Below are 12,324 nucleotides of genomic sequence, written 5' to 3'. Positions count from 1 at the left end.
GAAACTACAAATTTCAAAGGAATTATCCAAATTAGCTTCTGAGATTACTTCATACAAACACAATATTCTCTGTAGGCTATATTAATATTGATAAACGTCAAGGCCGGTTTAACAGACAGAGTAATTTGTTTTTATTTCATTATAGCCATCGACGTCGTTCCTGCAATAACTCCTATATGACATCGATTTTCAGATTTTTGCTCTATTAAATAACTTAAATACTTATACAGCAAATAATGCAATCTCCTATATGTAATTATATTTCTTTCTTTCGAAAATGTAAGAATTCACGATCTCCTATGTACCACTACCATAGAATGAATAAATCTGTTTTTATTCCTAATGAAAAATTTTATATTTTGCACATTGGAGTTACGGAACAACGACGCTATAATCTGAGGCGGCAGTGAAAATGTATTGAATTGTTATTTTAAAACTCTTGTATATCCTTAAATATCAGTCCTGTCAAATTGTGCTTGGAATAAAACTTATCGGAAATCATTTTTAAAGAAACTTTTGTCATGTAACATTTTTCACAAAAATCAATAATAAGCGAGATATTTCGATTTATTTAATTCAGGCCCCCTTGTAACCCCCCTTTTAAATAAAGTATTTTGAATGTCATATAGCCTAAAATCTAAGTTACAATGAACTTAATTTATATTCCAATTTTCATGGAAATTCGTTCAGCCATTATCGCGTGAAAAGGTAATAAACATCCAGACAGACAGACAGACAGACAGACAGACAGACAAACAAACAAAAATTTCAAAAAAGCTATTTTCAGTTTCAGGATGATTAAATACACATGTTAACATCAATTATTTTTGGAAAAGCGAAAATTACCAGAAAAATTTCGGTTACAGATTTATTATTGGTATAGATATAGGTTGAAGAAATCTGTGAATTTTCTATTTTGTTTTCCAAACTACTGCATCTGTAAATCTTTCTTAATTTCTTCTTTGCCAAAACCAAATCTACAGCAAACATGAGCTTCGGTTTTACCATTCCTGATTGGTTCTTAACATTAACTTTAACTATGACACCTAAACACTAGCTATTCTTTGCACCTTGCTTTATTGTAATATTACTCAAAAGAAATTAAACCACTAAAATAAGAAATAACAAATCAAACCGAAATAAAAATATTAATAAAAAATTTTTAATTTTTATTTTACAGTTTTCAATAATTATATATTCAATAATTTCCTTAGTTTATTTCCATATATTTTTATGTAACAACCTATTTGCAAACTAAATGTCTAGATTACAATAAGGTACACAGACTGGAATGCATTTATCTTCCATTCCACAGCTGCAACAGGAAAAGGAACATGGACACGGTGTTCCAGTAGGATTACGCATTATCTCATTCAGGAAAAGAAGCTCGTGCATAATATTCAAATCAAACAGTGAGGTCGTGGTGATCAATTACATGACGTCCAAATTCTCCTGACCTGACACCAACCAATTTCCTTGTTGGGGTTTTGTGCACAATGATGAGTATGCAGAGCAAACTAGGGATATTGATTATATCTCTAAACAAAGATTGTCTCAGCTTTTGGAAAGCAACCCTAAGATCTTCGCATCCCACTTGCTAGATAAAGCCTTACTATATGAACTGTGTTGTGTATGCAATGGTAACACATTGAGGTCTAATATGGGCAAAACTCCTATTCTTCAGGAAAATATTTAGAGATTGCTGAAAAACAAATTGCAACAGTTATCATGCTCCACCATTTCTCTTTTATGTCTTCCCCAATGGATCACCCTCTTTTTTCTTTAAAATATAGAACATCTTATCAATTACATGGTTTATAAGAAAATATTTCGTTTCAAATGTACTAAATCACATTTTAAATCAACAAAGCTCACAAACTCTCAAAATATTATGTGTAGGTAATACAAAAGTGTAACTTGTGATGTGATTGTGAGCAGCACAAGCAACACTTACTGTTGGTTTTACATTTGTTAGTATCAGCCATTTTCTAAACATAGCAGTCAGCATGACTATCTACATACAACAGCAACTGTAGTGAGAGGAGAAGCTAATCTCTCTAAGAGAGGCTGTTCCCCATCCCTACTATAGGCCTACTTCAGCATCCTAACTATATCACAGTCTAATATATACAGTCACGATGCTCTATACACAGGGAATATGCATTCAACGACCATGGCCGACTTGATGCTCCCTTTGCTTCTCTGAATACAGCCTTGACAATAGTAATCTTATTCTGAAATTGGTTAATTTCTCAATTCCACCACGAGACGCTGTCTGCCAAGGATTGGTGTCCACAGAAGTAATACTCAATATGAATTAAAATAAATGGTTGAAGAGTATTAATAACACTTATAAATAATAAATAAGAAAATAATAAGTATTATTATGTTTAGTTCTGTTAATTATGGTAAAAGCGTGAGTTTAAAAGCAGGGAAGATAACACATAGTAACCTGTTCAGTTTAAGTAACATGATGACAGAGGAGTAATTTTGTAGTTCATTCACTGAGTAGCACTCCTAGGCTAAACTGCGACGTTTCAAAGTAATCACTTGGGTAATTATTTACAATAACTTGTACTAAGTTTTATAATTTCACTCGCTGCATTGATACATTCCACTTGATATTGGAGATTCAAGAATCATAGTTTCAAGATTTTGCGACTCAGTGGATTATAAGCCACATTCATCCAAGGAACAAGCTTTTCAGTTAAAGCTGCTGCAATGTTATCTCGAAGTGGCATAACAAATTTTACAGTAATGATATTAGAAAGTCGTTTTTGGCCGTCTTCATCACAAACTGGCATTGCAAGTAACAGTAACAGCTCAATTTCCGAACACAAATTTTCTAATATATTCTTGTTCGGTATTCCTTTTGGATGATTAAGCAGCTGATCTAGAATAAATTTTGCATGAATACTGCCTTCATGGGTCTCTTTCTTTACATTTTCCAGTTCTTTATGTAACAGATCTCTTTCAATTAGTTGGAGTTTTTCGGTTGTTTTTCTTATCTCATCTTGCTTCTCTCGTAACACCTGATTAAGTTGTGTAATTTTCACATGCAATCTGTTAATATTTCTTTTTAGCTCTTTAATGTTGACAGGGTCTGTTTGCGTCGCTTTTTGGTCATTTTCAACTGGCAAGAAGGAAATGTCATTAACTGATGCTGAGCCACTCGGAACATCTTGTTCAAAGAGTGAAAAAACAATATTACTAAAAGATTTGCGTTTCTTGGGTGGATGGAGATCAGTTTTAGTAATCGTTTGTCGTGGTCTTTTGATATCTGTCACTTTATACCTAGGATAATGAGGGAATATTGTTAGCACAGCACTTGGTTTTAATCGTCCAAATTTCCCATTATTAGAATAATTTTCTTCCCTGAAATGTAAACTACAAACGACTGAAGATGGAGAGTTGTTTTTGGAACAAAGTATTGGCGTGAAATCACTTTAAGCCATTTTTCGCATCTTTTCCTTACTTACGGCTTTTAAGGAACCCCGAGGTTCATTGCCGCCTGCCATTGGTCCCTATCCTGAGCAAGATTAATCCAGTCCCTACCGTCATTTTTCACCTCCCTCAAACCCATTTTAATAAGTATTATTCTCCCATCTACGTCTCGGTCTCCCCATAGGTCTTATTCCCTCCGGCCTCCCAACTAACACTCTATATGCATTTCTGGATTCGCCCATACGTGCTACATGCCCTGCCCATCTCAAACGTCTGGATATAATGTTCCTAATTAAGTCAGGTGAAGAATACAATGTATGCTGGTCTGCGTTGTGTAAACTTTCTCCATTCCCCTGTAACTTCAACCCTTTTAGCCCCAGATATTTTCCTAAGAACCTTATTCTCAAACACCCTTAATCTGTGTTTCTCTCTCAAAGTGAGAGTTCGAGTTTCAAAACCATACAAAACGACCGGTAACATAATTGTATTATAAATTCTAACTTTCAGATTTTTTGACAGCAAACTAGATGACAAAAGCTTTTCAACACAATAATAAGAGGCATAAGTATTATTATTCTGTCTGCGTTTAATTTTCTCCCGAGTGTCGTTACTGTTACTCCACGATATTTGAATTTTTTCATCTCTTCGAAGGATACAACTCCAATTTTTATATTTTCATTTCGTATAATATTCTGGTCACGAGACATAATCATCTTTCCCTATCACTCGGAAATTCGTGATATTGTTCCTCCACTCTTTTTTCTATTTGGAGTACACAATGCTACACAACAATACGTCATTTTGAATCACATCACAATAAACTCTCATACCAGTAGAAAGAAGCACAATATGACTAAGTATAATCGTACAAGAAATCATACACATATCCCTCAGCGACACTTGGCAGTCAGTGCCATCTGGCGGAAATTTCATATATTCTCTATTACAGCTTTAACACAGGAATCAAGAAGAATTGTCAAGGACGGTAAAGGAGAAGCGAAGCGAGCATCAAGGCGGCAGTGCAATGACAATTGAACTTTAGTTGCTAGCCACTAGCATCGTTACTATCGCACAGTCTATTGTTCATAATACTCTTAGTTGCTAACCGCTTGGAGCACTGTATCGCGAGAAATGCAAAAAAATCACCTCAAGCTTCGTGATTGTATGTTTTAGACTGTAATAATATTGAAACATGTAGTGATTGTGTTACAGTATACAGTGTTGTGCACTTCGAACATAGAAAAGAATACCTAACAGTCACTTTCAGTTACCTCTGATAAGGGCTTCTTCTCTTCTGTATCACTGGATTGCATAGGGAATGGATTGATGTCGGGTTCCATCTTTATCACATCCACCTCAACTGAAAGAAGAATTTATCTAGACTGACATTCATCTGCAGGATGTAAGATGTTGAGACAGTCTTATTTACAGTGGTTGTAACATATTTTGTTGAATATTCCGAACTTGTTCTGAACAAATTTATGCTATATGCAGCAAGATACGATATCTTTATAATAGTGGCTATGTCGTCATGAATAATTCGATTACACAGAATCCTCTTGCATACAATCAGATTCCACTTCTCTATGGAATCAATAGACGGAGTGTGTGTGTGTCTGTGCGCTCATAGGCATCACTAAACAACAGTACTCTTCCTCAGGATGTCGTTCATATTTTGTAATCATCAGGACGAATTAAAGTATATAATGATACTTTCAAAACAATGCTTTAACTATTATCCATTTTCACACATAATGTTCTTAGCTTCTCACGTATCTCAATTTACCTTCAAAAAACATTCGAACTTGATGGTGATAAATCCAAGTTACTGTACTTTCACCTAAGAATCTTATTCGGTTGTAAATATTATGTATTTAAAAGTTATTTACCTACTATATCATCTCTATTCCCATAGTATGGTTCTGCATCCTCAGTTTGATGAATGATGAAAGATGAGATTCAATAAATTCTATAAATATAGCGAATACAATAATTTAGAAACTATAAACCTCAAACCAATGTCTAGAGGGGAAAAGGAAGGATATAATAAATGATAATGGATCTATGTATGTGTAAGTGCACCTTCAATTCTCTCGCTTACAATATTATCGAGCAATAATAAGTGTTTTCCATTAAATCGGCACTGTGCCTACTATAAGACAAAGTGCAGTAAAATAAATTTAAAATATTTACTGTACCGGACGCACTTCCATTTAGGGACAGTGGCAAATTGGGATTTTGGTATTTTGCATGGATTTAATGGTTACATAATATTGATAAGCGTATTTTGTTTTTGAAGAGAATGAAGTGGTTTCCACACACTATATTGTAATATTGGACTTAGGTATGTTATGATACAGAGGTTACAAAATGTGACGATTGTAGCGGGACGCGATTTTCTTGTTGAAAATATTATGATTTATTTTAAATGTTTTACGTGATGCGCGTATATTGTGTAGCTATCAGATGAATTTGTATCTTAGTGGGCGATATTACTTTACGTATCTTTTAAGCTTTTGTTGTTTTGAAGACGGCTTCTGTAATGTTGTTGGTTGCTGTTGTTTGTTCGTTACGTAGAGCTGTGTACACGGATTGACTGACTGTTGTCTGTAATGGTGGAAAGTGTTAGTAGGGATCGAATGTGATGACGTCAGTTGTTGTCATGGGACGTTTGAAGTGTGGTAACACAGGCTTAGAACGCTAAATTATTTAAGCCTGGTTTCCAAATGTCGTTGACTAGTTAGATATTAGAGTAAACAAATTTTACATGGATTAGTGATACGTTAGATGTTACTTTAGGTTTCTTTTTAGACGTCAGTTTAGGTGTGTGTATTTGAAAGACGTTACTTTAGGTTTTTTTTTTTTTGGAAAGCTTAGACGTCAGTTTAGGTGTGTGTATTTGAAAGACGTTAGTTTAGGTATATTTTGGAAAGATTAGACGTTACTATAGGTATATTTTGGAAAGGTTAGACGTCAGTTTAGGTGTGTGTATTTGAAAGACGTTAGTTTAGGTATATTTTGAAAAGGTTAGAATTTACTTTAGGTATATTTTGGAAAGGTTAGATGTCAGTTAGGTGTGTGTATTTTGGAAAAGGTTAGATGTTCGGGGTTGATTGTCATGTTGATCGATGGTCGGAGTGGTTGTGAGTTATGTTATTTGAAGTCGGCATTTGAAAGGTGGTAGTGACAAGTGTTTTCGAGATATATCGATAGTAGATTACTCGAATACCTTGTTATTTTGTGAATGGTGGTTGGATTTATTGGAGGAAAATGAAGAGGTTGAGTTTTCCGTATATGAGGGTTTTTAAGGATTTCGTATGGTGGTTATTGTTTAGTATTGTCTCTTTTGCGATTATTTTCGTAGTTTGTACTGTAGTGGATATTGTTGTTATGGGTTATGAAGTGGAGAGGAATGTCTTTCTTTGTAAGATATGACGTAATGCGTGACGTATTAGTATATGACGTGCATTTGGAATTTTGTGATTGGGTTGAAGTTTTGTATAAAGCCTGGTTCAGACGGTGCGTGTTTCTGTGATGGATTCCAAGGTGGCTAGCAGGCTGGGTGCCGTGGTGGCTACGGTGCTGGGTTCCGTGGTGGCTGCGGTGATGGTTTTCGTTCACACGGAGCGAGCTGCCTTGCATGCTGGATCCAAAGAGTTTGAAGTATTACAAACTCTTTGGCTGGATCCCAGTTTGGAAGTTGGAGATGCTGGCGCGGTACGATTTGTAAACATCAAATATGGAAGCTGTATGTGAAGCTGTACGAAGAAGACGTTTAGCAGCCTTTGCTGTTTTGCTAGCTTTGAACGCTGAGGAGATGGATCAAATTAAAAAGAGTAGAATGTGGAGCCGAAAATGGTTACTGCGTAGAAATATGGGCCAAGATGTCTTAACAATGCTGTTTGTATAGCATATAAACATGTTTCTTCTCTGTACCCCTCAATTAAAGTTCTGACTTGATCTTTGGTCCAACCGTAGGAATTCATAATCAAAATTTTCGACTTGCTCTCTTAAGGGAAGAGGATGGTATTTTTCAAAATTTTTTTCCTATTTGGTGTAAATTATTAATTTTTTGTATGTAGAGAGCTCATAGCTGTAACAACTCAACCAAATAAAAATATTTTGAAAAAAAAAAATTATTTGGGGGCCTAAATTTGAAAAAAATATACCTAATGCAGGATTGTACTAAAACCGATATATCTAAACTGTTTTTAAAGATAGATTCAAACAGTTTTTGCAATGTATTTGCAAAAGTATGTTCTACAAATTGTCTGTAACAGAATTTTGATATTAGTCCCTACGTTGGTAAAATAAACAATTAAAATTTAATAACAATTTTCTGATTTCCTTTCTTGCAAACAAACGCACGTATTTTTAAAATGAAATCAAGTAACAAAATTCTGTTACAGAGAAAAGTTTCCTAATAGTCTAAAGAATGTATGTTCTAAATATCATGCATGTATCTTTAATAGTTCAGAAATTATATTCATTTTGTCTGGCAATGTAGCAAAAAAAATGAAGTTTCTGGAAACCAATAAAAGCGGGCATGTGATTTAAAAATCCATAGCACAGGAAGTTTAAAAATGACGTCTCAACATCCGATAAGGGCACAAATACCCACAAAATGTTATGTAATGTATTCCACACATATCGAAGGGTATTTTAAAGAAAAAAACAATTTTTGAAAATTTAATTCACCGGAAACAGCAATAAAAGTGGGCGAGTGATTTAAAAATCCATAATGCAGGAAGTTTAAAAATGGCGATCCACACATATCACAGAGTATTTTAAAGAATATATATATTTTTTTTTTGAAAATTTAGTAATCTTTCATCAAAAATACCATCCTCTCCCCTTAAAATAGTAGTTTCTGCAACCTTCTCAAGGTTAATCCACACTGTTGTTTTCTCGCTCCCAAGGTCCCAGAACAGTCTAGATAACACTCATGATAAATAAGAAACTAACCATAAGTGGAAAACAACTAAAATTCTACATTAACAATAGTAAATGTTGCAACAAAGCAAATATTTGATTATTCTATCCTTAGAAACTAAGAAATACATAAAAAAAAAAAAGATTTAGTTGGAGAACAACTATTTGGTAACACTGAACCAGCAAAGAAGCACGCAGGAAAAAAAGCAAGGAACCTACCCTCGAAATCCAGCAAGCTAGCCATCCACGGAGCCACCAGAGCGCATTATTTCCGGTGAGTGACCACGCAGGCGACCCATCCGCGCAGCCACCTTGGAATCCATCAGAGAAACATGCACCGTCTGAACCGGGCTTAAGTTTCAAGCGTATGTTTTGTAAGTGTTCTTGTAGCCTATGGACTATGGAGAATAGAAATTAAGGACGGTGGTTCGAGTCTTGTCACCGGTAAGGTAAGTGAAAATGTGTGTTATTGATAAGGTATTTAATGTAGACGTAAAATTAATAGAAATAAAGTAGTTGTGTGCAGAGAAAGGGGAAAAGGATGGAAGAATAATAGTGTGTGAGGAAGGTAGAGAGATTGGAAAAAGAGGATGTGAGATTAATGTTTTTCTTTTTTGTGTTTACATGAACGTTTTTTAAGGTGTTGTAATAGTATATTTTTTTCTCGCAAATGGTGCGTTTGTCTTCATTAGGGTTCAGGATATTTTATTGCTACATTATATAGCTTCTATTTGGTCAAATTTTATTACTCTACTGCCACTTCCAACGGACTCCTAACGAATATTCACACTTTATCACTGGAATTGTGGCGCTGGAAATCAATTTAGAACACTTTTATCTCAGCCACGACACATTTCAATTTTTATTGTACAATATAAATGCAATTATCACTACAATGACACAAAAATTCTTGCAACAACTTCGTAAACGTAATTAACAGAGTTGCAGTTTCATTTCACTTCCACTAGATGACTCTCGAGTTCCAGGCTATAGGTGTAGCTGGGATGCTAATATCGGCAAACGAAATGAAACTGTGAGGAATGTTACAATAGGTGTGCTAAACATTAGGAATGTTACAATAGGTGTGTAGCACGTTAGGTTAGGTTAGGTTAGATTAGATTAAGTTTTGTTAGGTGTGTAAGATAATATGAATGGTTACCACAGTTGGCGACACTGCAATCATTCTCCCACTCTACCTCAAATAACGTCACAACGACGGAATATGGCCGCCTTCTTCCTTCAAGTACTGTTGTCACGCCAGGAGAAGTCGCCTGAAGTACTTAGACGGGGCGGAGGGGAAACAGTCGCGCATGCGCACCGCGCTGTTCACTGCAATATTCCTGTTTCGCAAACATCTACTACACTTGTCTGTGAGTCTTTGCGACTTAGTGAAAATAATAGTGGGGTTTTTATTGTAGTGTTTTATTAGTTTCAACAAGACATTTGTTTTCAGTATACCGCAAATCTTTGTATTGCTTTAGTTATCCTTTGCTTCTCGTGTTAATAGTGTTGATAATAATATAGTTAATAGAATTTATGTTATTGTATACTATTATTTAGGTTTATAGCAGTTTTTTGTTTATTATAAATATGTCGACAAAGAGGAAACAAAGATTGACAATCTATAGCGAAGAAAGGAATATTATTAGAAGTGCAAAATAAATCTGTGATGAAGAAAACGAACAACAGTGCCTTTGCATTCCTCTTACGAAACCTACAGCAAAGGTACTGTCTTCGCGCTACGAGTTGGCACGGGGAGTAGATAGGCGGGATGGGGAACTTTACGCTACACTCTGACCTGAAAACTTCAGTCCACTTACTTGGCTACAAGGGAACGGAGTCAGACATAAAAGATTCCGCATCTTTGGTGCTGTCGCTATGACTATCATTATCACATTTTTCAAAATTGCTGGAGTATGAACTGTCCATGATAATCGTCTGTTTATGTTCCAGCCGTGTATATTAATTCGAATCTCTCAACAAAGCCATTAGCCCCACCGCCCCCATCCTGATGGACAACAATGAGTGTTCTGGACACATTTATGGTAGTCAAAACTCCCGTAACATTTTTATCGTGCCAGCGCTTGGGAAACGTTAAATTGGTAGGCCTATCTATCTGCATCTCGTCCAGATACAAAATCGGTTTCTCCACTTTCCTAAGCTTTCTTATTTGCTGTAGATATCTTCACGTATTTCATCTTCTTTTTCTTCAGTATTCGTCTTAATGTTGTCTTTCATTTCAAATCAATTTTCTCTTGTAAAAGGGTAGAACAATACAGCGTATAAGGAATGAAATGAAAGACTGCACAGAAGAAGGTGGGTTGTCGACACCTGAGAGAGAAAAAAACGGAAACGTCCAGACTACCGAAACGCAAATGTAGATGACTTCGACGGGAGATTGACAAAAAAGATATAATTGAGAATTTTTATTTGAAAAAGAAAGAGGGCCACCGGCATAGCTCAGGAGGTAGCGCGTTTGCCTGGTGATCTGCAGTTGCGCTCGGGAGTGAGTTCGATTCCCGCTTGCGCTGACTACCTGGTTGGGTTTTTTCCGAGGTTTTTCCAAGCGGAAGGCGAATGTCAGGTAATCTATGGCGAATCCTTGGTTTAATTTCGCCAAATACCATCTCGCCATCATCAATTCAATCGACACTGAAGAAGCTAGTGGTTATTACAGTGTTATTAAATAACAAGCAAAAAAATAGTACCAAGCTGCAACAAACTTCTACCCTTTTACAAGAGAAAATTGATTTGAAATGAAAGACAACATTAAGACGAATACTGAAGAAAAAGGAGATGAAATACGTGAAGATATCTACAGCAAATAAGAAAGCTTAGGAAAGTAGAAAAACCGATTTTGTATCTGGACGAGATGCAGATAGATAGGCCTACCAATTTAACGTTTCCCAAGCGCTGGCACGACAAAAATTTTACGGGAGTTTTGACTACCATAAATGTGTCCAGAACACTCATTGTTGTCCATCAGGATGGGGGCGGTGGGGCTAATGGCTTTGTTGAGAGATTCGAATTAATATACACGGCTGGAACATAAACAGACGATTATCATGGACAGATCATACTCCAGCAATTTTGAAAAATGTGATAATGATAGTCATAGCGACAGCACCGAAGATGCGGAATCTTTTATGTCTGACTCCGTTCCCTTGTAGCCAAGTAAGTGGACTGAAGTTTTCAGGTCAGAGTGTAGCGTAAAGTTCCCCCGTCCCGCCTATCTACTCCCCGCGCCAACTCGCAGTGCGAAGACAGTACGACGATTTTCCTACAGCTCTCCCAGTGATCACATCGAGTTTCTACTACTCCACACTACAAAACTAAGGTATTTTCAGTGTTTGTTTTTAATTTTCTATACTGGCAGTACAGTAATAAAAATTCACCTTTTGTGTTTTTTTTTTGCGCCATTTTGCCACTGCCCCAATTCGGAAGCGCGCCCGATCATTTTACTTTAAAAACTTCAAGATCTTTTGAAGACGTAACAACATAGAACCTTCGAGCAATATTAAATGAACTTAATGTATATACTGTACCTCTGTTAACAGTTGAGTGATACATTTTTTTGTAGACTTCTTGCAGATCCGAAATAAAATAACGGTATAACAGGAAATACGGCTATGCTTCTGTGGACCACTTCTCTTTTCTCTCTGGAACTAAAAGTGGAATACAAAGCTTCGCCCGAACATTACTACAATGAAAGGCAACCAAGATCAAGGCTGCCGTGAGCAGGTACATTCATCGCAAGAGGAATAGGCTAGATTCTTGATCCATTACAACGAATTATTAGAAGACAGATTCTCTTTCTAACTCGTTGGACCATCGAGATCTAGGTTAAAGCGGGCATAGCGGTGTGTGCATTGTGGTTGACGTTGCGATCAAAGTCTGTGTATAGTAGGCACGCTCTTAGAATTGTTCCTCATATCAACAAAAAGCACG

At 36.0% G+C, this 12,324-nt stretch overlaps 1 protein-coding gene across 1 annotated transcript in view; it reads right to left on the bottom strand.

Annotated features, from left to right (window-relative positions):
- The window catches only part of LOC138692966 (zinc finger protein ZFP2-like), a 40,573-nt gene extending 28,493 nt beyond the window's left edge, over positions 1–12,080 (bottom strand). Inside the window, exons 1-2 of the mRNA XM_069816388.1 lie at positions 11,922–12,080; positions 4,716–4,804 (exon numbers count right to left, since the gene is read on the bottom strand). Coding sequence (XP_069672489.1) covers positions 4,716–4,804; positions 11,922–11,946 — 114 coding nt within the window. The 5' untranslated portion in view covers positions 11,947–12,080. The remainder of the gene's footprint in view (positions 1–4,715; positions 4,805–11,921) is intronic.
- Positions 12,081–12,324: the final 244 nt, after the last annotated feature.

This window comes from Periplaneta americana, chromosome 17 (genome assembly GCF_040183065.1).
Source record: "Periplaneta americana isolate PAMFEO1 chromosome 17, P.americana_PAMFEO1_priV1, whole genome shotgun sequence".
In the NCBI taxonomy this organism is placed as follows: domain Eukaryota; kingdom Metazoa; phylum Arthropoda; class Insecta; order Blattodea; family Blattidae; genus Periplaneta; species Periplaneta americana.
Note: the sequence above shows the minus strand (reverse complement) of the source record. Positions and strands in the feature narration are given on the sequence as shown.